At 41.2% G+C, this 27,907-nt stretch overlaps 2 protein-coding genes across 4 annotated transcripts; one reads left to right on the top strand and one right to left on the bottom strand.

Annotated features, from left to right (window-relative positions):
- Positions 1-20: 20 nt before the first annotated feature.
- On the bottom strand, positions 21-6,944 carry ZGPAT (zinc finger CCCH-type and G-patch domain containing). Of its 3 annotated transcripts, none has more exons than XM_003757561.4 (7): positions 6,760-6,944; positions 5,426-6,098; positions 4,263-4,396; positions 3,053-3,208; positions 2,053-2,184; positions 1,477-1,882; positions 21-930 (listed from the first exon to the last, which is right to left on the bottom strand). In XM_003757561.4, the coding sequence occupies exons 2-7, from the start codon at positions 6,004-6,006 to the stop codon at positions 792-794; spliced, it is 1,548 nt and encodes a 515-aa protein (XP_003757609.1). In that variant the 5' UTR covers positions 6,007-6,098; positions 6,760-6,944; the 3' UTR covers positions 21-791. The 3 variants fall into 3 exon arrangements, with proteins under 3 accessions (XP_003757609.1, XP_012409555.1, XP_031807662.1); XM_012554101.3 differs by lacking the exon at positions 6,760-6,944 and adding an exon at positions 6,390-6,479; XM_031951802.1 differs by lacking the exon at positions 6,760-6,944 and having other exon boundaries at positions 5,426-6,222.
- Positions 6,832-26,030, top strand: ARFRP1 (ADP ribosylation factor related protein 1). Its single transcript, XM_023494437.2, is given in 9 exon segments — positions 6,832-6,994; positions 6,997-7,048; positions 9,212-9,311; positions 9,917-10,004; positions 10,308-10,390; positions 11,261-11,342; positions 13,053-13,123; positions 19,291-19,391; positions 19,969-26,030. Coding segments are annotated over 9 exon segments (813 nt in total). The 5' UTR covers positions 6,832-6,846; the 3' UTR covers positions 20,057-26,030.
- The last annotated feature ends 1,877 nt before the right edge of the window (positions 26,031-27,907 follow it).

The raw sequence follows: 27,907 nt of genomic DNA, 5'->3' as shown, positions 1-27,907 counted from the left end.
ACCAGAGACTCTCCAGTTAATGACACAGCAACAACGTCACTTTAATCATTTTGTTTAAGAAAAACTCCTTCCTAAGGCCTTGTGGCAGAACAAACTGGAAAACAAGTGTCGAGAAAAATATTTCCCCCCTCCCAAGAAGAGGCTGCCCCGAGTCAAAATGTCATCAGCACAGAATGGTCTGGTTTGGACAGGCCTGAGGTCACCAGCAAAGCAAAGCAGATCCTGCTCCTCTGGGCCTCCTCTCCGGTTCCATCTGCTTTCGGTGTGTTTTGGGAGGGCGAGAAATGACACCTGACCTTCCTAACCAGTCTCAGGCTACACCCTTCTATAGAGTGGAGGGCCCAAAGTAGCTGATGGGTGAGTCTGTCAGGGAGTCTGGCTCTGGGGGAGTGTGGGAAAAGATGATATAATTTCCTGGATCTCTCTAATGCAGATACAATTTAGTTCCCCAAGTCTGGTTGCTCAGGAGGCAGAAACTATGGCTTTAGCCAGCCCATTCCTTGGGAGCCTCCAGCTGGGACTAAATCCCCATCCCTTATCCACAATTGTGGCCCCAAAGAAGGGGTCTCCAGTCAGAGAGGTTGAAGCAGAGCTCACTAAGGATGGCGCAGGAATCCCTAGTGGGGCCTGCCCTCTCAAGTACCAGGTGCCTAGGAGCAGAGGAGGAGAATGGAGGGAATTGGGTTTTCTGGCCTGGGCCACACCCACTTCAAGGGAGTGGATGGGGGCGGGGGTAAAGAGAAAAGAGGAAGGATGAACTCAGGAGCCAAGAGGGAACTCCAGCTTCAGCACTAAAACTCTGTCATTTTCTTGTGTGTCTCAGCAGTCTTCTGTTCTCGCTGCAAACCTGCTTCCTGGGCCCGGAGATTCTTCAGCTCCTTCTGGGCTCCAGCCAACTTCTCCTCCAGCTGAGCTGTGGCCACGCTATGCCTAGAAAGAAACCATAAGAGTTACCCTCGCGACTAGCCTCAGCTTTCCATCAAGGAAACCTTCCCAAATTAATTCAGTGGATTCTCTATAGCTTCTGCTACATCCATATATATATATATATATTTATTTATTTTCCATGCTTTGATAGTGATTGGAACATAGTGTTTGTCTTGTTTTTATTAGACTAGCAGCTCCATGAGGGCAGGGGCTGTCTGCTTTTTATTTTAAGCAATTTTAGAGTGACAGTCCCCTTTGGGGGAATTCAAGAAATATCTCAAAGCTGGCAAACTGACCTAACAGTACTCTATGCTCAGATACCCCCTCTCTGAAGCCAAGTAATTCTCATATAGTCATAACCTGGTTGGGAGAGCTCAAGGCTAATCTCTTACCTTTAAACTGAGATAAAAGGTTGTGTTAAAACAATGACTGGCACATAGCACTTAAATGCTTGTTGATTTGGCTCAAACTCTTTCTTGGTGACCCCCCCCATCTGATATCCAGTCTTTCCCCAGGACTGTCCCTCTCCAGGACGACCCCATATCATACCGGCCAATGTTCCGGGCCAAGGCTTCCTGTATGCTTCGGATATCCCTCTGAGTTTGTTCCACCTTTTCCAAGATCTGGAAGAGCTGTACACTTAAGGATCGCTTGGTACTCTTGCTGGCATGGTAGAGCTCCTTGCTACTCCTCTTAAGGGATTGGACCTTCCTTTCCTCTTGGACCCTAGCAACCTTGCCTTGGAGTTTTTCATTTAGAAAATCAAACACATTGCGCTGGGGTGGGCGTCCCTTGACTCCATTCCCCTTAGCTTGGCTTTTCCTTGGCTTGCCAAGGTTTGGCTTGCCACTCGTTCTTTTCTGAAGAATTTCAGCACAATGATCTAAAGACTTCCCCTTTGGAAGCACCACTGCATGGATGGGCTCAACCCGGCCCTCAGCATTCTTTCCAAGACCTAAGATGACAAATGAGGGTTGGGAGTAAAAAAGAGAAATATTATCCTTCCATATGGAATTACAGAACTACATAGCTGGAGTCAATGCTAACAAATTAATGCTATTCTTCAACATAAATATGAAGACTGTGTTGGGTTGAAGACAAGCCTCCAAGGCTAAAAGGAATTACCTTTGCCGAACTCATAGCCCATCTGAGCGAGAAGTTTGGAACCAATGCCACGGGTATGTGCCTCCCAGCCAGCAAATGAGGAGCTGCAAGCAGGGCCCCAAGCCCCTTTTTCCAAGGTTTCTGACTCCATAACTACAAGAAAAACAGAGGCGGTCACTCTAAAATTGCTTAAAGTAAAAAGCAGACAGCCCCTGACCTCATGGAGCTACTAGACTAATAAAAACAAGATAAACACTACTCTGCAATTAAGGAAGTGACCATGCAGCAAGGGATTCTTCCTCATGTTAACTCATAAGTTAACATTCCAGTATCCTCTTCTGCCAAATGGGTATTAAGCTGACTTCAAGAAGGAAAAAGAGACATCTCATGGTAGTTGCAACTCTCCTTCCAGATGAGTCTAGTAAGTACAGGTTAAGATCCTAGACAGATTATAGGATTATTATACTATAGGACTTTTCCCTAGAGAACAATATAAGTATTATCTCTTTCTCTTCCTTTCTTCCTCATCAACAGTAACAATATTTACTTCCACCCTTTCATATTTGTCTCCTCTATAGATTAATACCAATTACCAACACAAACTCCAGAGAGGTCTGCAGTTATAGCAACTGATTGCAATGGAATGAACGTTTAAAAACTTGGGTCCACCATGTACTAGTTGTGTGAATGGGGGCAAGGATCCTGGTCTCTCTGAACTTCATTTTCGTTTGTCAAATGAAGGTAACAACACTTTCCCCCATCATCCTTGCAGGATTGCTATGAGGAAACACACTGCAAATACTGAGGCACTATAGAAATAAGAGCTACCAAAGAATCCCAAGAAGACTGGGATAGAACAAAATACTTTCTAACTGAAGAAAGACCAATAGGTACTTATCCCGTACCTTTCCACTGGTTTTCATGTGAACAGAGAATTCTACATTTCCTATAGCCTGAATTGGAAGGCAAGGATATTAGTGCTCCATTACTCAACATGAATAATGCAGAGCCATCTCAGTACCTTTGGCATAGCTGGAATCATCCACATCATCTCCATCAGATTCTGAAAGTGTACTGTCTTCACTTCGAAGGGGAGGCATAATACCATCCCCCTCCACCACAGTCTCTTTGAGAAGCAGTGAGTCAAACTTGACTGTGTAGTAGCCACTGTCCACATCTGTGTGAGGAAGAAAAGACCAATTAACTTTATGATCAAGTGAAACAAAAAGGATGAGAAAACAAAAATAAAAGGTGGAAAATAAAATGTCACAGATGAGGAAACTGAGGCAACAAACATAAAGATTACTTACTGCCCAATATTATAAAATGTTATGTATTTAGTTGAGCATGATAATCTTAGAGTTTCTACCCAAAGTCTAGTATCTTATTCCAATATTCCCCATGCTTCTGACTACAGGACACTTCTGGTCAAGAAGTTTTGTGGCTTTCTAACAGCTGTAGTATAAAACATGTTATTCTGCTTGACATTTAAAACATTTCCAAGATCTCACTTCAATTTATTTTTCCAGACTGATTTTCACTTATTCCACATGCCAATCAAGTTGACATACTTGCTGCTTGCTGTGCATGACATCTCAACTCTAACCTCTGTATCTTTGCATAGGCTGTCTCATTCCTGGGATGCCCTCCTTGTTCACCTCTGCCTCTTAGAATTGTTTACTCCTTTCAAGACTTAATTCAAGTGCTACTTCCTGATACCTTATGTTGTTAGTGCTCTCCTCCACGATGAAAACTGCTTTATGTTATATGTATTTTGTACTGACTTATCTGCAAATTTCTTATTTACACCCTAGTAGACTCTAAGCTCCTGCAACATCATAAATTTAATAAATACTGTTAGACTCAATGGTTGAATATAGGTCAAACTTTGACAGATATCTGGGGAAATAAGTTTACTTCTCTTAGAGGTGTTTTATTTGATAGCATTAAAGAACCAGCTACAATCCTTTTTTTTACTGCCAGTGTTTTATTGACATATTCAAAGAGTTTTTCAATAACTGTCTTCATTAAATATTGTTACAGAAGCAATCTCAGTATCTAACACATGATAAAAATAAAGATATTAAATTTTAATAAGTGATCGATTTATCTATATCTTGGGGGAAAAAATTGAAATAAAATTCAGCTCTCAAAATCATAGTGAGGAGACAATCATTTCAAGAGAAACTGGTTAAAGAAATCCTTAGTCCTCCCCTGACCTAATAGCTCACCTGTGATCCGGGCTGGATACCAAATTCCATCGTCATACTTAGCCAGACAGGCTGAACCTGTGTGCAGAGCACTCAGGTCTGGCTCCTGGAAAGGGCGAAGCTCATCTACAGCAACTACTTGCCCATGGGAGAACCTGTAGGGATTAGGTTAAGCACAAGTCAAATATTCCCATCCATAAATGGTACTAACATCAGGTACCAAGAAGAAGCAAATCCAGTACCTGCCAGAACTTGCACTCAAATGCAGAGAAGCAGATAAATGCCAAAAAAGAGGTATTCCATTCAAAAATAATAGAGAGTTTGTGGACTGTTTTATTTTTTACTATTTTTGGTGTAACAGGTGTTTACAGGAAACTTTCAACTCTCTGGGAGTGAATTATCAGCCCAGTGGCTTATCCACAGTTCCTTTATGACAACCAGTTAGGTTGCCAATGTACAGAGTTAAAGAAAGCTCACACAGCTGATTCCACACAAATTCAAGTGTGAGGATCTTGGCTTATATATTTTATCATTTTTTTTATAGTACTGCTCATTTATCTGGGCTGAATTCTTTTGAATAAAAAAGGGTATGTAGAGTCAAGGAAGAAGAGCCCCACATGCCAGCTTAAGGCCAACAAAGAATTATGTCTCTCCATAAACCTTGCAAACAAGAACAAAACCAAATACCCTTTTTAAGTATCCTTATTCCACCCCATCCCTATCCCTCCCCAAGGCACTGGGAGTAAAACCCCACCACTGCATCTCAGTGGACACAAAGGGTACTCACTGTGGGTGAGTAGCTACAGCATTTGCAAGGTTGCTTCACACATGTGCGATACAGGAGAACTCAAAGCACTCAAAGAAGTATAGTCCTATTTAACAGAGGAGTAAACCGAGGAGTGGAGAAGGGGATGTGCCTAGGATCAAACTCTGGTCCAAGAACCCTCCTCCCAAAATGCACCCCCTCCACCAAAGAAACCCCAAACCCTAATTTCTAAATACTGCCACGGCCTATATTGTGCTAACGAGGGTCAGAAAACAATACTGAGAGGGCCTCAACTACCTGGCACCTCTTGGCAGCATGGGAAATGATTTAAACCTAAACCAATCACTCCCAACCATTCCAAGCTGAGGCTGTTGTCCTGGTACCTGTAAGGGTAGAATAGTATGGGAGAGAAAATTACCTGCAGTTCTCTTTGAATCGACATTTTCCCTCCAGGAAGAAGGGACAGGGTTTAAGGGACTTGTGAGTGGGGTAGAGATAGAGCACACGGACCCCTGCTGTGCCATCCTCTGTTTGCTCTGTCCCCACAATCATAGCATTGTGGTATTCCAGAGTGCCCCATGAACTGTAGTAGGGAGCATTCACTTTCATCCCACTCAGCTCTTCCTCTTCTTCCTCTTCATGCCCAGATTTGTCAGGCTCAGTTTCTCCTCTTTCGGGAGAGGTTGCCCTTTCAGCGCCTTGAATCTCAGACTCTCCCGTCACTTCACTAATGGCATTCTGGAAAGCCAGATACTCAGCTTCATCCCTAACTGCGCTCTCGATCAGGCCAAGGCTTGGGTCCAGTGTGGCCAGGAGCTTGCTCTTCTTGATGGACACAAGACTGGACTCAGTCAGCTCGATCAGCTGCTTTAAGTCGGCCTGGAGCTGAAGCAGGTCAGCCTTTTCAGTAGGGTCCAAGCCGGCCCCCAAGGCCAGCTCCACTTGCTGCAGCTGGACATGATAGGTCTGGATGGAAGCTTCCACGCTGTTTTCATCCATCCTGCAGAGGCAGTCTGTAGCTCTTCGGAAGGTTTACTTGAGTGTCCCTACATCCTCTAAGCCGCTCCACAACAACCTTTAGGAGTCACGAGCTGAAGAGAAGAAGCGAGGTCGTTTCAGAGAGAAGCGTGGTTAAAGCCCGAGAAGTCCCGCGTTCGTGGGCCCGTCTCCCCCTCTCAGGCCGGGGGGAGGGTTATTTCTCTCTGTCAGCTGACAGCCGCGAGGGAGGGCAGGAACCGTGCCTCCCTTTAAATTAAGGTTCCTCAACTCAGAGTTGTCATCTCCCTGGGCCGGAAAGGAAGACAGGGCAAAACCTGGTGGGGGGAGGAGGAGGCGCGGGCCGCGCGGGGGAGGGAGGAGCAGAGGAAGGAGGAATTATTTACCTGGTACAATTGTGTACTGATTTAGCTGCCTACATCTTATTCCCCACCAGTACAATGTAAGCTCCTAAGGGCAGAGAAGAGGAGTAAGAAGAGAACGAGGGGGAGGAGTGGAAGGAGAGCGGAGGATGGGAGACGAAGACGGGAAGAGAGGAAAGGAAGGGGGAGGAGGAAGGGGCGGCGGAGGGAGCAGGGCGGTGGGGGATGGGAGGTGAGGCCTAGCCCTTCCTTGGGCGTCTTCCGCAGAGACCTCGCCCATAGACCCTCCGGGGAGAGCGTTTCTTCCAATCTAGACCTGCTCCCGAGCCCCGTCCTCCCTGCTCGCTTTTTCGGGCCCTACTCCCGCAACCTCCACGTCTCTTCAGCCGCTCACCCCTCAGGCCTGGGAAGCAGCCGCCGCCGCCGCCACCGCCGCCTCCGCGGCCGCCATAAAACCGCCGCTCGGGCAAGCCAACCATAGATGCCGCAATTCTGGCTAGAGAGGCCGCCAACAGCTCCTCGATTCCTTCTCTGGGTCGCCACGAACCCACCGGAACTCCCTCCCCGGCTTCTGCCGTCCGCCGGAAGTGCAAGCGTGCTTGGGGATGACGAGTCTACCGCCCGCGGTCTTTGATGCCTTCTGGGATTCGTAGTTTCCAAAAAGCCTCCCCTTCCTCCTGGAGGTCGGTGTGGACTCTAAGTCCCAGAAGCCACCGCGCCAGGGTCATCGAGAAAGGTCGATTTTCGCTGGCAGTAGAGGTGGTGGCCCTGTAGGGTCTCGTCCGGCCTTAGTACCTGTAGTAGCAGTCGCTCCGGCTCTGCCTCTGAGGCGCTAGGCCGCAGGTAGGAGCCCCTCCGCCCGTAACCCTTGTTGCTCTCCCACGGGCGCCACGTTGGTTGTGGAAGTCCCCGAGCCGCGGACTTAGGAGTTTGACGCCAGACCAGAGAGGTTCCTCTGTGGGGAGGGCCCTTCGGCCGGAACCGGCCTCTTCCTGGAGACGAAGAGGAAGCCCGTGGGCCACTCTCAAGTTCAGGCCCGTCTCCTCCTTCTTGGCCCAGGCCGCGACTAGGCCTCCGGACCTAGCTCCTGGGCGACGCTTCGGGCTCCCCTCCTCCGACTCTCGCGTCTGGGGGCTTATCTTGCTCTTCCACGCTTCTTCTTCCGATCCTGCGTCCCCATTTTAGAGATTGTGGGAACACACTATCCCGTCTTCCGAATACACTTCTCCATCCGATCTAATGGGAATACATCACGTTTGAGCCAGTAGGGCCTTGCTCTCCATTGGAAATTGCCCCCCCCCCCCTTTTCTTTTCCCGCTTTTTAATTTACATATTAGTCGTGTTGTGCCCCGCCCCCACCCCCAAAGGAAAGAACGATCAAGTGAAAAAAAAAAAACTATGTTTCCGTTTTCACTCACTTCATCAGCTCTCTCAGGCGATGGTTAGCATCTTTTATCACGAGTCCTTTGAAATTGCCTTGGATCCTTGTATTGATCAGAAGAGCTGTCTTTCACAGGTGATCGTTATTATAATATTGCTACTGCTTATATTTGTTGTTCAGTCTTTTCAGTTGAGTCTAACTCTAAATCCCATTTGGAGTCTTCTTATCAGATGAGGGAGTGGAGTGCCATTTCCTTCTCTAGCTTATTTTACAGCCGAAGAAACTGAGGGAAAGGGGGTTAAATGACTTGCCTAAGGTCACAGTAAGCCTCTGAGGAGGCATTTGAACTCAAGTCTTCCCGATACACGATAAGTACATTGTTCTCCTGGTTCCGCTCACATCACTTTGCATCAGTTCATACGAAGTCTTAGTTTTTCTGAAATCATTCCCTTGTTTCTTTTTAGCACAATAGTGTTCCATCACAATCATACACTCTTACTTATTCAGCCATTCCTCAGCTGTTATGTTTTCCCTTTTTTGAGCCATAAAGTTCTCTGCCCTCAACCCCACTTTCATTTTAGGAGGTATTATAACCTCAGAACTAGTGAGTTTATACTACCCTCTCATAAAGAGAGGATTGTCTACCTGCTCCATTGGTCTGCCTGCTGATAGACCCTCCCTTGTCTTACCACTGAGCCAGTAGGTCTATACTGTCTTATATGTGTTCCCCAAACCGTTATTTGCAAGCTAATACTGTTCTCTTTACCTGCTAGTTGAGCCTGTTAGTCAGCAGTGATGAAGATTATTATTCCCTTGGTAAAAGATTATTCTTGTTCTTGTTGGCTGTGGTGAAGGTCCGAGTTTGCCCCAGGGAATACAAGTTTGGGGAATTTATGAGTCCCCAAATTTATTTCCCATAACCCTTTAAAAATTATTAAAAGCTCAATATCTCTGAAATATAGTACTTTAAGAGAAAGAGATAAGTTTCTGTTTAAGGGTTGGTATGCTGTACAACTTTTGTTCCTAGGTATTTTCAGCTGTAGCTCCTTATGTTGGGAGAAGTTAAAGGTCCATTCAGCCTAGTTCCTTGTGTAAAAAAATTAAGTAAAAAGTCACCCGGATATCTCCCATTGTCTTTGGGGAAACTTTTCCAGTCATGTTGTGTTATAACATAGTTGTCTCTGATCTTTTCTAAGAGTTTAAAGTTTTTTCATTAGAATCTAATCTTTACATTTCTAGATAGTAAATAAATCTCTAAAATAATACTCATTTTGCAAATGAGCAAATTGACCAAGAAGAGCTTGAATTTCCCAAGATCATACAGCAAAAAGAACCTAGATCAAGGTCATTTTGACTTGTTTGTTGTTAATCTCATTATAGTTATATGGAAGGAAGCAAGGAAGATGCTGTAAGGAGCAAGGCCACAGATAAAGTATTTCCCAGTGATTCTTGTTTTTCTTTACAGGAGCAGAATGTATACACTCCTATCAGGGCTTTATAAATACATGTTTCGGAGAGATGAATACTGCATTCTAATCTTAGGCCTGGACAATGCAGGAAAAACGGTAGGTTGTTCCTTGTCTGGTCATCTCAATTCCTATTCTTAAAATTTATTTTGGGACATTCCTTTTTTTACATTCAGTAAAACATTAGCTGATTATGTGATAGCTTAGTTGTATGTCCAAGAGAAGGTTATTATAAGTGATTATAAGAGAGGAAGATTTTACACAAGGGAAGGAGGAATTCTTTGGTCTGTTTTTCAGAGATAAGTTCTTATAACTGAGATGTGCTAGTAATTGTTTAACATCTGGCTTTTAAGGGAAGAAATTGTTCATACAACAAACTTAACTTTAGTCTTGAGCCTAGGCTTAATCAACAAAACAATAAATCAAACTTTTGTTGTAGTATTTCTGAGGTGCAGATACAGCTGTCATGAATTGGTGGGAGTTGGTTAATGCATACTCCAGCATTGTAGGAAATAACAATTTTGAAGCTGAAAATGAGCACAACTTACCTAGTATGGCCTTTTCTGAAATCGTGAATCCCATCAACATAATCCCTAACAAGTGTCATTCACTCTTTACTTAAAAATTTCATACTCCCTGAGGCAGCCTATTCCATTTTGAACAATTTTAAATTCGCATTCATGTTTGTTTTTCTATCTGCCTAGACTTTCTTGGAGCAAACGAAAACCAGATTTAACAGAAACTACAAAGGAATGAGTTTATCCAAAATCACCACTACAGTGGGCCTGAATAGTAAGTGGGTCTTTTTGGTTAAGAATCAGGAAAACAAATAAATATAGTATGACAATACCTTATGATGACCAAGGTGAGACAGACAGGTAACAGATTATTATTAATCTTCTTATGTGATAAAGCCAGTTGAATTTCTGAGAACTAAATACTTTCCTTATCTTAGTGATTGCAACTCTGTAGAGTAGTGTGATTATTTTTCTTCACTTCCAGATGAGAGACTGAGGAAAATGAAATTTATGTGACTGGGATCTTGTATCTAACCTTTAATTTTTCTTTCTTCCCCTTTTTTTTCTTTCCTTAAAGTTGGTACTATAGATGTGGGCAAAGCTCGCCTTATGTTCTGGGATTTGGGAGGGCAAGAAGAATTGCAATCTCTGTGGGACAAGGTAAGAAAGAAACTATTTCTTTCATCCCTCCCATCCCCCCACCTTATGCTTATGCTTAAAATTCCACAAAATTCTGAGAAACTCTATGGCCTTGGATAGCCTCATCATAAACCAGATATTAAGCTAGGTGAACTATTGGGATAGCCCTCTGGTAATTTTACTGTTCTTGATCTACAATATAAATATTTTTGACTAATCATAGGAAGTAGCTTTACAAGTAACTCTTAGAAAATTACCTACTCAAACATAATTTTTTTGGTCCACGTGATTAGAAGCTAGAGTTTTCAGATACCAATTTCCAGCTTATACCTAGTAGTAGCTGGTTCTGGCTTTGATTTTAGTCTGAGTGTACCCCATAATCTGACTGTCCTGTCAAAAATATATATTCTACTTACAATAATAATTACTTTGCTAGAAAAGAAGCTTTATCTTGGGCTGAAAAAAAGATCATTTTTCTGGCATCCTCAACCAAAACTATTAATGCAGAGGAGGGATTCAGTTGAGATTCTCATTATTTTGTTAACCAAAACTAAAGCCCATTTCAAATCTTTCAGCATTGACTTCTGTGTCTTAGGACTTCTATCCAGTAGTATATAAGGAATAGAATAAAATAATGTATGAGAAGCCTTTTGAATTAAATTTTTTAGGCTAGTAAAAAAATTTCCAACCTGGAGGTTTGCCTGTCGTCCACTCTCTTATGCCATGAACTATCTCCACTTGAGAATCAGCAAAACTGATAATTACAATAATTTAGAAAATCCTGTTTATACCAGACTCTTTGCCAGCACTTTGCTATTTCTTTTTTTGTCTTTGATCTCTGAACATATTGAAGCATGATCCTGGACACTAACCCTTTTGCTATTATTCTAGTACTATGCTGAGTCTCATGGAGTCATCTATGTCATTGATTCTACTGATGAGGAGCGACTTTCAGAAACCAAAAGAGCATTTGGTGAGTTATGGTTTTGACTGAAGTGTCTTTGGTTTTGTTTTTTTCAAAAACCATTTATTATGTGCCTATTATATTCAAGTCTGCCAGACTTGGCATGGGGAATACAAAGATAAATGAGACATGATTTCTGTTCTAGATAAAGTAGAATTTAGTAAGAGAGACAGGTCATGAACCCAAGTAGCTACATGCAAAGCATTATATAATTATTGTATTAGTAATACATGCAGAGTGCTAAATGAAGGAGAGGTAATCGCGGAAGACTCCATTGGAGAAGTAGCATTTGAAATAGGCCTCAAAAAATGGGTAAAATTTTTATAAATGGCAATGAGAAGAAGGCCATTCTACACTGTAAGAAACATATGAGAAAAGTATATATACAAATCAGATTGGGGAAGAAGTGAGCGGTCTGATTTGGCTGGAACATGAAATTTATGTGAGAGAAGAAGTGGGAAATAAGACCTCAGAGGCCAGATTGTGAAGGAACATGAATATTATCCTGAGGAGTTTGGATCCAGGGAATGATATCAGAGTAGTGCTCCAAGAAGAATTGACATTTACATAGTGCTTAAAGGTCTGCAAAGTATTTTTCTTGACTTATTTCTTTGGAGTATGTAGTGTAAATGTCTATGAAGAAACAGATGCAATGTCCATGAAGTTCAAAAAGGTGAATTGATTTACTTAGCCTTTCCCAGCTAAAATGATGAGACATAACCTCAAGTTTTCTGATTCAAAAATTGGTAGGTTTTTTTTTTTTCATTGTGTATATTTGGGTGGAGAGAGACTGTTGGCAAATAAGCTGTTATAATTGTTATAATAAGAGCTTTTGAGCTATAGTAGCAGCTGCAGGAATAGAAGGATTGGATTTGAGAAGTGTTTTAAAGAAAAATTTGAGAGGCCTTAGCATTTGATTGGATATGGGGCATAAGAAAGAGAGAATCTTCAAATATGATTCTAAGATTTTGATCTTGGGTGACTGGGATATAGTGACTCTTAATAGGAAATCAAATATAGTAGTAATAAAGTATGGGTAGTAAATAAGAAAGAAGGTCTACTTTTAATGAGAGAAGTAGGACAAGTGAGAATAGACTTAAACATATTTATTTGAAATGCCAACCAGGATACACAGGGAGAATTTTCTGGCAAGTAGATGCAAATGATAGGTTGATGCTAAGGACAGAGGTTTAGACTGGACACACATATTTGGAAGTATTCTGCATGGAGGCGATGGTACACAAGAACTTTTGGAGAACACGCTGAAAAGAGGAACCAGGAACAGAATATTGGGGAATAACAATGTTGAGGGGATTAGAAGTAGGAAAAGACAGCAAAGAATAAATCAGCGTCATAGAAGAACTCACAGAAGATGAGGGAATGGTTTCTAGAAGGAAATTTCAATAGTATTGCAGATATGTTAAAGAGAATGGGATGGTGACTGTGGAAAAATCCACTGCCTGTGATGATTAGGTAATCACTGATGGTCTTTAAAAGAGCTATTTCATAGGTAATGGGGATGGAATCCATATTGGGAAGTTAACAAGATAGTGGGTTGTGAAAAGATGAAGGCATGAAGTAGAGACCACTCATTTGGATGCTCTAGCCATGTAAAGAACTAATTTTGCTTATCTAAGGTCTTGAAAATAAAATTCCTGTTAGAGTTTAATGCCTCCATACCAGGATTAGCTCATCACTTATCATTTTTCTTTCTTCCAGAGAAAATGATCACCAGTGAAGCCTTGGAGGGGGTCCCTATCTTGGTCCTGGCCAATAAACAGGATGTAGAGGTGAGATCACTGGTTCTTTGCTCAATTCTAGATTGATTTCTTTGATGAAATTAAACTTAAGACTTCTGTGAACTCTAGAGGCAAATAAAAGCGGGAATCTTTTGTCCTATGGTTTGGCATAGATAGTATCTATTTTAGTTTGAGTTGTAACTACATACTATTCTCAGGATTCAAGGAAATATATCTATGGTAGTCTGTATCTGAGACTTTTGATGTGACATTCTCAGATCTTGCCAGTCCTCGCCTATTTGACTTACCTCTTTAGTCTAAAGCCCTTTTCTTTGATAGTGTGTCTTCCAAGCCTTTGGACCTTGTAGTTCTTTTCTTCCTCTGCTATCCAGTATTGTTATCAAAGTATTATGCCTAAGGACCACAAATCTATAAATAGTTTTGACTCTTCAACTGCTTTCCTTTAGTTTAAAAAAAAAAAAAAAAAAAAAAGGTCTTTTAAGACCCTTCCCTCTGGGCTCCAGAAATCAGTTTCTTAATCATTACTTCATCCCTGCTACTGTTGTCTTCATCTTTTCTTTTTTCATTTCATCTGAGGATCTGGAAGATATATACTTGAAACTGCAAAACTTCTTGTATTTTTAGGGAGTTCAAGCCATTAGTCAAGCTGAGATTCCCTGTTGAGTCAGTTGATGGTCTGAACTTAGTTGGTATATTTGCTTCAGGGAGTCTGTCTTATCTGACCTCTACATAGATGTAGGACTATCTTCTGCCCACTGGAGGGAAGCAGATTGACATCACAAGACTGTTCAGAAAAAGGATAGTCATACTTACTAATATGTATAAGTCCCATTCTTCTTTCATGCCATCACATCCTCTATTCCACTGGACTAATTTACATTCTCTGTTCCTTTTTTTTTTTCTTATAATAAAAAAAAAATATTTTGTTGTTCAAAATACATGCAAAGAATTTGGAACTATGCCCAAAGAGTTATCAAAATATGCATACCTTTTGATCCAGCAGTGTTTCTACTGGGATTATATCCCAAAGTGATCTTAAAGGAGGGAAAGGGACCCACATGTGCAAAAATTTTTGAGGCAGCCCTTTTCGTAGTGGCAAGAAACTGGAAACTGAGTGGATGCCCATCAGTTGAAGAATAGCTGAATAAGTTATGGTGTATGAATGTTATGGAATATTGTTGTTCTCTAAGAAATGATCAGCATATGGGGGCAGCTAGGTGGTGCAGTGGATAGAGCACCAGCTCTGAAGTCAAGAGGATCTGAGTTCAAATCTGTTCTCAGACACTTAACACTTCCTAGCTGTGTGAACCTGGGCAAGTCACTTAACCCCAATTGCCTCAGCCAAAAAAAAAAAAAAAAGAAAAGAAAAGAAATGATCAGCAGAATGATTTCAGAGAGGCCTGGAGAGACTTACATGAACTGATGCTAAGTGAAATGAGCAAAAACAAGAGAGCAACAACAAGATTATACGATGATCAATTCTGATGGATGTGGCTTTCTACAACAATGAGATGATGCAAACCAGTTCCAATTGTTTAGTGATGAAGAGAACCATCTACACCCAGAGAGAGGACTATAGGAACTGAGTGTGGTTCACAACATAGCATTTTTACTCTTTTTGTTGTTGTTTTCTTGCATTTTATTTTGATTCTCATTTTATTTTTCTAGTGTGGCAAGAAAATTATATAAATATGTATGCATATATTGGATTTAATATATTTCTACCATGTTTAATATATATTGGAGTACTTGCCATCTAGGGGAGGGGGTGAGGAAAGGTATGGGGAGAATTAGAATGCAAGATTTTGTAAGAACTTATATTGAAGAATTATCCATGCATATGTTTTGAAAAATAAAAAGTTTTAATAAAATTTAAAAATAAAATAAAATACATGCAAAGATAGTTTTTAACATTTACCCTGGCAAAACCTTGTATTCCAGATTTTTTTCACTCCCTCCCCTAGATAGCAAGCAATCCAATACAAGTTAAACATGCAATTCTTCTAAACATATTTATACATTTATCATGATGCACAAGAAAAATCAGATAAAAAAGACAAAAGAAAGAAAAATAAAGCAAACAAACAAAAACAAAAAAGGTGAAAATACTATGTTGTGATCAACATTCAGTTCCCATAGTCCTCTCTGGATGCAGATGGCTCTCTACTATCACCATTCTATTAAAATTGACCTGAATCACCTCATTGTGTTTATCACAGTTGATCTTCACATATAATCTTATTGCTGTGTACATTTCTCTTGGTTCTACTCGCTTCACTTAGCGTCATTTCATGTCAGTCTCTCCAGGCTTTACTGAAATCAGCCTACTCATCATTTCTTATAGAACAATAACATTCCATTATATTTATATATCATAATTTATTCAGCCATTCCCCAACTGATGAGCATCCACTCAGTTTCAGTGCTTTGCCACTACAAAAAGAGATGCCACAAACATTTTTGCACATGTGGGTCCTTTTTCCATTTTTATAATCTTTTTGGGATATAAGCCCAGTAGAGACACTGTAGGAAAAAGGGTATGCACAGTTTTATAGCCCTTTGGAAATGGTTTCAAATGGCTCTCCAGATTGGTTGGATCACTTCACAACTCTACCAACAATATATTAGTGTTCCAGTTTTCCTGCATATCTTTCCTGTTATCTTAGCCAATCTAGTATTGTGGCACCTCAGTTGTCTTAATTTGCATTTCTGTAATCAATAGTGATTTAGAGCATTTTTTCATATGACTAGAAATGACTTTAATGTCTTCTTCTGAAATTTGTTCATATTCTTTGACCATTTATCAATTGGAGAATGGCTTGTTATATTGTGTATTTCTACCTCACAGTTGGGCTTTGAACATTCACCAACAACTACCTAGAAGTATGCCGTTTCACATAAAGATGATCCTACTCTCTAGAAGTTATTTTACTGGGATTTATCTTACTCTTAGTGTGGAAGAGATTAAAGTGATGTTATTTTTTCCTGGATACCATTATGATTTCTTAGATGGACTAGGACTGGAGGAAGTAACTACCTCAATTCCCCTAACTGAGACAAATTAGAAGATTAGATTTAAAAAGGTTTTGAAAAGGTTTTCTGAAGGTAGATTTACTATGTTGGTCAAAAGCTAGCTATTTGAAATGAAAGGGATTGAATCAGATTAAGGGAAATAGAAAAATATCTTCTTACCTGAAATTAGTGAAGGAAATTATAATCGATAAGGACCTGTTGTCCTTTATCCATTATCCTTATATATACTGTTTTATGTTGAATGGTCATTAAGCTTTAACAAAGCTCCAAGTGAATAAGGAAGTATAGAAGAATGCAAATCTGAAGAAGAAAGTTATCTTAGCCTCCTAAGTAATTAAATCCCTGGAGGAAGTGGGACTGGTAGGTCTCTAACCCTATTCTTCCTGTCAGCAACCACGTCTGGGGCCCATTGGTGTTTGAAGGGGTTGAGTTTACTGTAGACCAGCAATAACATGGTGCAATAGAAAGACCATGAGATAAGTGGTCAGAAGACCTGGGTTCAAGAGACACCCAATTATTATAAACTTGAGAAAGTCCCTTAATTCTTCTGGGCCTCAATTTTCTCATCTGTAAAAGGAGAGAGCTAGCTCAAATGATCCCTGAGGTCTTTCCCCATTCTAAATCTGTCATCCTTTGAAACCTCTATTTTCCTTGTCCTCCTTTTTTCCCTGCTATTCATACCTCTTGTAAGCCCCTGCCCACAAGCAGAAAGGAATAGAATATGTACTCCATGTGTTTCATTTGTTGGCATATTATGAATGGTGGCCCTTGGCTCATTCTTCATTTTGATGACCGTTTGCTTGTCTGGTGATTTTTAAATACACTAAGAATTTTCCTTTTAGATGTTAGAGTGGCCAGAAAGCTGCTTTCCCAAGATATTTTATATCTTTTATTTATAAATACTGGACTGTGGTTTCTTGTCTCATTTTTAGTCTTTAGTTACAATGATTCATTGTGTTTGAATGTTGGGCCTTGGGGAATAGCAACCATCCTGAAGACGGTACATTCCATAGCATTACAGAATATCAGAAGAATTTTTTTTCCCTTAGCCTGTATATTTTATATATCTCCTGAGAGATGGCTAGAAGATTGGTCATCTCTGATTAAGGGTCAATCTTTATTTCTTCGTTTCTTCCTGGAATTCCACTTTTCTGTAAGCATCAACTGAACCAGGCCTGCTTATCTCTGTGCTGTGTAATTTCCAAAGGCACTATGTTGGTGAGCCTTGGAACAGGCTGAGGCAGCAAGGGTGTCTCCTGGATCAGGGCTTTGTTTCAGTCACCTGCCTTCCAAGCATCTTTGTTATATTAAGTGATGAGTAGCTTTTTCTCAGTCGCTCTTTCTGCCTCTACAGTGACCTTCAGTTTTGTTCCTTTTTATCCCTGTGTCTTAAATTCATCATGATAAAGAAGAGGTGTTTCCAAAGGAAGGAATGACATTTCTAAAAAGGAGAAGAAAAACCAAGCGGTTAGGTATATGACCACATGAAAATAAGAGGAAAACCCTTCCAGAGATGATCCTCCCAGAATTTTCTGCCTTGGTCCCTTCCTAAATATAGGTTAGTCTTAGGCCTTCTGCTCTTTTACAGAATTCTTCCTGAAAGCTGGGAAAGAGATAATGGCTAGGAACTCATTTGTTAGATATTTGAGATATTGTCATATTATACTTACCTGTCAGTCACATAATTTCTTATGACTGAAATGTTTTATTATTTGCCTTGACTACATAGAGTAAATTTCTGACATATTTCTGAGTCTTCTTATTTCATCTGTATTTCACCACTTTTGGAGGGGGGAGGATGGGAAACATTGAAGAATCCCATAAGTTTTTTGAGATGGTAGGTAAACTAATGTTGGAGGGTCCCATGAACTTCAAATGGGGCTAGTTAGATACTTATCGCCTATCTCTCTTCTTGTTTGAGCTTCTGCTGCTTACTTTTTTATATGTTCCCAATATGGCTTCTTGTAAGTAGGTAGTGAGTAGGGAACGGTGGGATGGAGGGAGTAATGGCAGCAGGACTGAGCTGGATTCTGTCAAGATTGGAAAAACATCAGAGACTGAAAGGGGGTTGTAAAATAGTTAGTTACGTCCTGGATTCTACATGTAGCTTGGCTTGTACTGTGACCTTTTTACACAGCTCCCTTAATATTTTTGCCTCAGTTTCTTCATTTTTGAAAGAGTGTTTATCTCTGGAGACAGCATAAGAACGAAGTAAAGTCTGTAAAGCAGTGAAGCTTCTTGGAAGAAGGTTGTTATAGAAGTAGGTTTTAAATGGCCCCTTTTATTCATGAGGTCTCAAATGAACCTTAAGAGAGTGTTGATCAATCTATCTGAGCAAGTGTTTATATAGAGGGATTTAACTTTTTTCTTCTTCTTCCACAGTTGATGCCTATTCTCCCTTTCTCCCTTCTACCACTTTTTTTTATTTCCTTCAGAAGTTGACCTGACTTTGTTTATTCACTTTGGCTCCCTCACACCTGCCAGCATCAGATCTCACAAAAAAGGGTGAGATTGAGTTGTTATTGACAGCTGGAGAGGTCTAGTCTAGCAACTGTACTGGTCACATCCCTTTATGAATTACTTGCTGTTTTTACCGGACTTTCCCTTTCTTTAAACCTATTCCAGAGTTTCATGAGGACAGTTGGATATTTACAAAATATTTACATAAACCCAGATTGCAGTCCAGAATTCTTCCTTTGCCATTGAAGAAGAAAAAGGGTCCTTGGATTAGGACCTTATGAATGAAGAGGGACATCCAACATCCCAAGTAAAGGGATGCTCAGCTGGAAAATGGGTGGCATTCTGGTTGATGATTGAAATGAGAGAAGCTGTTCTTATTAAGTGCATTTGGGTCCTGCCTTAACTATCTGTCATTTGTGTGGCAGGCCACAGGCAGAGAAGTCAAATGAATCCATTTTAAAGATGAATTACTGATATGCCCTGATGCTCTAGAAAAAATAAAAAGAGAGGCCAGGGATAATTACTTAAGATTCAGTAAGCACTTGATTGACTTTGTCACTTTCCCTTCTTTTGGACACCTTCCAAAAGCTGCTCCTATCATCCCTGTCACCTAGTGTTTGAGGACAAATCGTTTGATGTTCCTGGGGTTTCTGTGATCAGAAGAACAGCTTCTTAATGTTTCTGTGCCTTTCCTTTCTCATCAGACTTGCTTATCCATTCCTGACATCAAGACTGCATTCAGTGACTGCATTAATAAAATTGGAAAGAGAGACTGCCTGACACAGGCTTGCTCAGCTCTCACAGGGTAAGTGTGAGAATGCATAGCATCCTTACCTGTGAGTCTTTTCTAATCATGTACCCAGTAGACTGTTTTCACCATGACTACAAAATCCCAAGATAGCAGTTTTTTTCATGACCTAGACCTGGGAACCATTAGTGACCAGGGAAGAATTTGTATTCTTAGCATCCTAGAACCTCAGGATATTTCTGCATGCCTGCAACTGTGCCACCACATATAAATGACTTTATGAGGAGAAGGATCAGAGACTTAGAGGCATAGCTGGCTCAGAGTCAGGAGACAACTGCTGCCAGCCCTTACTGGATGGAGTCAGCCAGAATATGTTTATAACTCTGGCAGGAGGGAAGTAGGGTCCGGTCCTTTCCAGTGTGGTTAAATCTAAATGGTATGGTCTGTAAAGGGAACTTATAGCTGTGGTCACTATACTTCCTTGACTCAGAACTATCCCAGAGTTGTCTTCAAAGACCATGGAATCATCCCTAGAGCCATACACACACACACACTCTCACTCTCACTCTCTCTCTCTCTCTCTCTGTTTGAGTAATCATGGGGACCCACTGTCTCTTATCTGATGTTTTCTCAGCAAAGGGGTGAATGAGGGCATCGAGTGGATGGTGAAGTGTGTCATAAGGAATATCCATCGCCCCCCACGGCAGAAGGACATCACGTAAGACTGGAGTATTGCCGCTGCTGTGCTCGGACAGCTGCCCCCAATGCAGATTCCAACTACCCTCCTTGTCCAGGGAACAGGGCCCAGGACCTTGTCATCGATTGGATTCTTTTCATTTGGATTTTTGATTTTGTTTTTGTTTTTCCTAAGACAAACTTTTATCTCCATCCAGAAAAAAGTCATCTTGAGGATTCTACCTCGGGGTTGAAGAGGGGGAAAGGGGAAGTGTTGGGGGAAGAGTTTCTCTGTGACCAAACACAAGACCCTCCTGAATGAGGGATGATAGTACCTGCATCAGCACCTCACCTGGTATCTGTCAGGTATCATGAATGACTTCATCCAAGCCACATGAGGTGTGGCTTTATACTTCCTCAGTTGGTCAGGAGAGCTGATGGAGTATTTTTTGGTTAATGACCTAATTTAGTCTTTCATTTCTTAAGACCAAACATGGAAAACTGGCTCAGGCTAGTCCCTGGTGTTTTGACAAGGTGTTGTGATAGGCATGTAAAGCAGTGGTTCCCATCTGCCCTGAAGCTGTAGTTTTCTTGGGTTTATTTGGCTGAGTTCTGACTAGAGTTGCTACCCTTTGGCTCTAAATCTTCATGTTTTAATACTTTCTCCATTGCCCCTTTCCTGGGGGTAGTGGAGTGGCCTGTGCTTGGTTCCCTAGCCTTTCACAGGATGACAGCAGCTAACATTGTCATCAAGATTAGGCAGAGGTAACTGTAGCTGCAAGACCCCATCTGCTTGAGCTGACACATTTTTGTTGCCCAACTTTTACTAAGCGGTATGTTAAAAAATGAGCTCCAAGGAAAAGGTTGATTCTTTGAGCCAAAACAGTTTAATTGACACTTAGTTGTAGCTACTTTTCCTGTAGACACCACCTGCTTCATCTTTGACAATATTTGACTCAGAATGAGATTGGTAGTTGAAATAACTTGTTCAAACCTGGCCCAGGCCCAGGCCCAGACTCATAAAATAGCTGTAGGTTTTCCAGGAGTTGTGGGTATTATTAAAAAAGCAACCTTGCCTGTTTCCACATAGAAATCAGCTCCAAATAATACAGGTCATTGGCCAATTGTCTACAGCAGAAGAAAAGAGGGAGAGGAAATTCTTCTTACAATTTCGTAGAAACCTTAGCTTTCCATCCTATCCAACTGACTGACCTTGAGTGTCTGTCATAGTTTATCTTTTTAAGACCTGAAGCAACTGAGCATTAGTGAGGCCAAATAGAATCAGCCTGATTTGGCCAGCTCTCTCTGTCTTCCTATTGTTAAGGCTTTTCTCATTCTGAGGGTTTTGACTTTACTCTGGGGAAGAGTGTAATCCCTTAGAACTTCTTAAAAGAGGGCTTGGGCAGCTAGCTAGTGGCAGCAGAGCTGATCCATTTGTCTAGAACTTGTGATTTAATGGTGACAGAACCACACAGCTGCTCTTCTCTCAGACTTTCAGGTCCAACTGAGAAGCCAAATACTTGTGCCTGCAGGGAAGTGGAAGGGGGAGGCAAGTTGCTGGGAGGAAATTTTTCTTCTCAAGCTAGACTTGGCACCTTGAATAGAGAATATAAGTCGTTTTTGTTAATTGATTTTATTCTCCCAAAAAGGGGCAAAAAAAATGCTAATATAGGAAAGCCAAGGATTTAAGACTTTTCCTGCCTATGTTGTGAGGTCTCTCTGCCTCTTTAACCTGCATGCTAAGTTGTGCCTTAGACTGGATCAGTATTATGCCCTGAGTAGATTTCAGGAACACACTCCCATAATTCTGCTACATAGAGACCAATTATATTGTAAAGTAAAGAGGTGGGCACTGACCTAGAGTCAGTCCTTGTAGGACATAGCCTTGGCCACAGCGGACCTGTTGAACAGTCTACAAGCTACAGAAAGTATGTCTGAATATAGGCCCTTACAAATCCCAACCTACTGTCCATTAACCACTGTGGTCTGTTTCTCTCATGTCTCATTTCCTTTGGAATCTATTGCAAGATAAGCACATCTCTAAACTTCATTTTGTATTCTCCTTTGCCTTTAATTTAGAAAAGTTAGCTTATAGAGCCAGGAAGAAGCAAAATATCACATGCTTCCTTCCTATCCTTTCAGTTTGAGGATTTTGAACTGAATATTTCCCTCCAACCCTGATTCTAGTTGATTGATCAATGTAGCTGCTACTTGAATTGAGTCAAGAGTAAAGAAATGTAGATCTGAATGTCCTTGTATCTGTCATAGAGGGTTTTACGATCTGGCCCAGCAAGGTCAGTTAGCTGTTAACTTCTTTGCAATTTGGTGGTGAGAGAGTTAATGTTTACTGAAAGCTTTCAGATCCTGAAGGGGGAGTAAACTGCTCACATTGAAAGTGAAGTATACTTCAGAAACCAAAGTAGGATTTGTTCTTTTATCTTTCCTTTGAGGGAGGAGTTCAGCATACTTCATGTTTGTCATGAGGTCATGTTTGCCCCTGCAGGAACATCATGTTCTTCATGTTACATGGTAACAAGAAAATATGTTTGTGCAGAAATCCCCTTTGTAAATAGATCTGGCATTGTTAAATGTGTTACCTTTTTTCTTGGATAGTGAGTCCTGGGTGAGTTGAGAGAAAATAGGATAGAAAATATTCTGTGGGGCTCTGGTCTATCAGTAAGATGCAAGGCCAATGATTAAATTGAGGTTAGGGAAATTTGTGAAGCACTCTTATTTGCTCTTTCCTCCAGACTCTAAGTTTCTCTAGAGTAGAGGAGATCTAGAGGATTGCTATAGATTTAGCTTCTATAACCAGTTGGATAGTGGTATGACCCAGCAGCTCCAGCTAAATATAAATTAAAAGAATCAGCATTAGAGTTAGGCCTAGCATCAGGCTTGAGAATCAGGATCTATTAAGGTTAGAGGAAAGTGCTTCTCACTTGTTTTGTGTTGACCAAAAAGATCATAGTTTGAGGCTTGCCCTGGAGCCCTGCTGGGTAAAAGCTCTAATTCTTCCTTCTATCAAAGTAAATATCCGTGTTACCCATTTAATACCTCCTTGCTTTGGTGAAATGGATTTGTGATTCAGTAGAGAAACCTCTAATTTGGCCATTACTAAGAACTTAGGTTTCCCCATGTCTATCTATTATTGAATTCAATTCTAGTTTTCCCTCAAAACATCTTAGAATTCTCATTCTTGATACTTATCCCATCTCACTCCTTTATTATTGGATTGATCCAAACCAAGTAACAACTCCATGGCATAAACATTCTCTTCTTTTGGAAATTTCTAGCCTAACTTTTGCAGCTGCTGGGTTGGAACTCTCCCCTATGTTAGTCCTGTTCTAATTTATGAAAGCTTGGGCCCTTTTAGAGTACCTAAGGCCTCTTTGTCCTGAGGCCCTCATAGCCATGGCTCCTTGTTCATAGTCACCCAGACAACTATAATTTGCTTTGGGAAAAATTGAAAAAGTATATGACCCTAGTAACTCTACTGATTCAGCAATTAAGGGATTAGTGCTGATTCCCAATTTGCCGATATCTACTCCCCAGCAGTTTTCAGCAGAAGTTTGACCACTAAATGTTTGTGGTCAAAGAACCATATTCTCCCTGCCCATTGACACCTTCATCTTGACCACTAAACAGGCAGGGGTCTGATCACTGGTTATAGGGGATTGAGTCCACCACTCTAAAGTTGTATACTAATTGTCTTTAATTCCCAGTGATTCTCTGTGTTTGGAAAAATAAAAATCTGAGTAGGAATCTGAACTGTTCTGGTCCTTCCTGGTTAGGGGGTTGTGCCAGGCTTACTGACTACATTACATACAGTTGCTATTTGGGTTTTTTGCAAATGATTTTTCTATTACAGACTAGTCTCATTGATGTGCCTTTGGTTCCCAACCAAAGAGGTGTAGGGAGTGAGGAGGAGTTCCAGGAACTCTTTTCCTACCTCAGTTGTCTACTGTGTGCTATGCACTGAGGATATTAAAAAAAGATAAAAACAGTCTTGGCAGTTATGAAGTTTGAAATCTAATTGGGAGAAAAACAACAGAAACAATTATATATCCAAACTATAAAATAAATTGGATATAATCTCAGAGGAAGATGTATTAACATTAAAGAAGAGATAGCAAGGATTTTTTTTTTAAGGTAGGATTTTAGCTGAGATTTAAAGGAAGCCAGGAAGCAGAGAAATAAGGAGATAGAATCCCAGGCACAAGAGCCAGTGAAAATGTACTGAACAGGGAAATTCAAAGAATAAGAAAGTCAGTCACTGGTTGCAGAGTTTGTAGAGGATTTGAAGGTGTAAGAAGGCAGAAAAGGGTCTGGCTATGAAGGGCCATAAATCCTATGGAAGAGTTTATATATTTGCTCCTGGAGGCAATAAGGAGATATTGGAATTGACTGAATAGACCATATGTCGACTTGTGCTATCCATTTTGTCTTTGTCATCTTTATTCAGACCACAGGAAAGAAAGGACAGCTTTGGTTTCATTTTCAATCCTTGTCTTCTCTTCTCCCTCCCCCACGGGGCCACATTAAGTGGGGAGTAGGCTTCAGGCTGCTGCTGACACACCCAACTGAAGCTGGCTCCTCTAGCTGGATTTGGGAATAAAGAATAGTCCTAAAACAATCCAGAAATATGTCCATCTCCAATCATATCCTTGCCATAAGTACTGTATCTATGGGAATGAGTGATTGAATGACAAAGCATATTTTGGGCTAAAAGCTGGGAATATAAATACATAGAGCAAGATGGTCCTAGATATTAAGAAGCTTGTGTTATATTGTGGGCAGAATATTGGAGTGGAGTGACCAAGAAGAGGTGTTTTGGTTTGGAAATTTATAGTAATATTAATTGGAACCACAGGGCAATTGATTGAACCTTCCAGGAATTGTAGTATTGACCAATAATGATAACTAAAATTTAAATAGTGCTCAATGTGTACCAGTACTGTGCCGGTGCTATACAATCATTGTCTCATTTGATCTCAACAGCCACCTTGGGAAGCAGGTGCTATTATTAAACCTTCATTTTACAGATGAGGAAACTGAAGCAAACAGGTTCAGTGACTTGCTTAGGGTCACATAATTTTTCAAGACTGGATTTGAATTCAATTCTTCCTAACTCCAGGCCAGGAATTCTATCCATTAGCTGCCAAAGGGTGAGAAACAAACCAGTTGAGGTGGGGCATTTTCCTTTTCCCCTTGGTATAGGAGACTGCTTCCCTATCTACCTATCTCAGACCTCTACAGAAATATGGTCACACATAGTTCCTCATGGAACATTTGGCTTCTCTGTTGCCTCCTTGACACTTTTTGAGTTCCTTTGCAACCCATCAGGGTGGGGAACATTTTTCAGCAAGAATATAATTCACTGCTTACGAGAGTCATTTGTCACATGAAGTGTGACTGGGAAAGAAAACTGCAGAAAGAAAGCAACTGCCTACATCTCTGGCAGGCATCAGGATGAGCATTTCTCTTGAGCTAGCCATTCGATTCTCACTGGATCCTCTAGGGCATAAAGGAACCTGAGGTCTTACTTCTTTCAAATATTTACTCAAACTCCAGGAAGAACTTTGGTTGTTTGGAGAGGAAGCTCTAGGAAAAAGATGAAAGAAAACCCGTGGATGGTGCTCTCAGTCAGCTACTCCTCTATCCAGAGCCAAATCTCTTGCCTCATTTTGGACTCCCCTTCCCTCCGGTCTAAGACAAAAAGATCAGTCAAACCAGACATTTGTCCCATGCTACTGAGGAAAAGCTAGTTTCCCAGAAAGCATGTGAAAATGAGGACTCTGGGAGGAGGTCAGAGGTGAAAGACCTGCCCGAAGCAGATATTTCTGAAAAGGGCAGAGGGCTCTTGCAAATTGATATTATTTCCTTCAGTGCTAGGAAATTCCCTAATTTCACCACTAAGGGGGGAGGGAGGAGTTGGCACTGGCACAGAATTGAAACGGGAATCTGACATGATACTGGTGAGGTCAGACCACACACTCGGACCACAACCTGTTTCCTTGTCTACCCTCCCACCCCTAAAAAGTGCTGGGTAGTTGGCTTCAGGCCTAGACCCACTGCCTCCAGGAGATGTTTGTCCTGCTGGTACATGAGAACCGAAATGAGATAGGGAAGGAGAAGAGAGAATTATGAGCCAAAAAGAGAAGAATGATCTCAGAAAAGGTGGCCTTTCTCTTTCTGGAAACTGGGTGATGATTGAGGAGGAGTTTGAAACCCTGAGGAATAGGTCAAGAGGGAAATCACCAGAGGGAAAAGGAATTTGGTAGAAAGGGAGCAGCAAGAGATAAAAACCCCACACTTTGTACACTTGAACCCCTAGCATTGAGCTCTTTTTACTTTCTCCTCTGCCTAGTCTTCATTTTCTCTCAGTTCCCTCACAACTCATCTCTTACTGTGCCCATAAGCACAACAATCCCTTCTTTGTTCCTTCAGTTTGTTCTCCAGTTCCCTTTGTGCTTTACTCTCCCACTTCCTTTTGTACCTCAGTCTCTCCCCCACAGTACTCTCTGATGTCTGGGATTGAGCCTCTGTGGTCTTAGGAAGTTGCCAAGCTGGGACAGTTAGATGGCACAGTGGTTAGAGCACCAGCTCTGAAGTCAGGAGGACCTGAGTTCAAATTTGACCTCAGACCCTTAACACTTCCTAGCTGTGACCCTGGGCAAGTCACTTAACCCCAATTGCCTCAGGGGAAAAAAAAAAGTTGCCAAGCTAGATGAGGAGCAGAGTTGCCACACAGAGAAGACCTGAGGTCCTCAGAGCAGAACAACTCCCATGGAAGGAGCCAGCCTTAGATCTGTAGGTGACCACAGATTCCTCATCTTCCCTGGAAGCAAAGTATAGGAAAATGGAACACAGCTGGAAGGCTTAAGAGAGGCAGTCCTCCCTCATGTGCAAAAATGTTTGTAGTAGCCCTTTTTGTAGTGGCAAGAAACTGAAAACTGAGTGGATGCCCGTTGATTGGGGAATGGCTGAATAAGTTATGGCATATGAATAATGTAATTTTGTTCTATACGAAATGATGAGCAGGCTGATTTCAGAGAAACCTAGAAAGATTTATATGAACTGATGCTGAGGTGAGTAGAATTGAGAGAACATTGTACACAGAAAACAAAATTTATGATAATTAGCTTTGATGGACTTGGTGCTTCTCAACAATGCAGTGATTAAAGGCAATTCCATTAGACTTGCGATGGAAAATGTCATCCACATCCAGATAGAACTATGGAGAGGGAATATGGATTGAAGTATTTCCTTCCTCCCAAAAAAGGCTGCCCTTAGCATTTCTCTCTCAACCCCAACATGGTCCCAGAACAGCAGAGGATGGACCCTCTACAGTTGGAGTTTCCACTTCATCCCAGCTAATTTTCCTGAGTGCCTACTATTTGTTTTTTGTGTGCGTTTTAATTAAAAGCTTTTTATTTACAAAGCATATGCATGGGCAATTTTTCCAACACTCACCCTTGCAAAATCTTCTGTTCCAAATTTTCCCCTCCTTCTCCCTCCCCTAGCTAGCAGGTAGTTGAGTGCCTACCATTTGTAATGGACTGTCCACACCCCAGTCTTCTAAACCACAAATAATGTTTACTCTCTAGGAAGTCTTTAAGCCATTTCACCAACTTTCTAACATTTCTTGACCTGGCCTTTCCAATAGTAGATTTAAGTGTCACATCTTTTAGTAGAACAGGGACTTGGATGATGTCAGTACACTGAAAAGTATGTGTGTCTGAGAGAAAGACAACCTTCCCTCAGGGAACCCTCTGCAGAAGACCAGATTTCTGCATTTTAAGACTGAAGAAACCCCAAGGAAAAAAAATTGATATCTTTCTCACAAAGATTTAAGAAAAGTTCCCCAAAAAGTACATCTACAAATGAAAATCATATAC

The sequence above is a fragment of the Sarcophilus harrisii genome, chromosome 2 (assembly GCF_902635505.1).
Source record: "Sarcophilus harrisii chromosome 2, mSarHar1.11, whole genome shotgun sequence".
Classification (NCBI taxonomy): domain Eukaryota; kingdom Metazoa; phylum Chordata; class Mammalia; order Dasyuromorphia; family Dasyuridae; genus Sarcophilus; species Sarcophilus harrisii.
Note: the sequence above shows the minus strand (reverse complement) of the source record. Positions and strands in the feature narration are given on the sequence as shown.

What these genes read in the sequence shown, in the direction of transcription:
- ZGPAT (XM_003757561.4), bottom strand. Translation starts at nt 6,006, where the DNA reads ATGGATGAAAACAGCGTGGAAGCTTCCATCCAGACCTATCATGTCCAG. An exon ending in TGATTCCAGCTATGCCAAAG is followed by an intron (nt 2,185 to 3,052) that starts GTACTGAGATGG and finishes TTTTTCTTGTAG; the next exon opens with TTATGGAGTCAGAAACCTTG. An exon ending in TTGGCCCGGAACATTGGCCG is followed by an intron (nt 931 to 1,476) that starts GTATGATATGGG and finishes GTTTCTTTCTAG; the next exon opens with GCATAGCGTGGCCACAGCTC.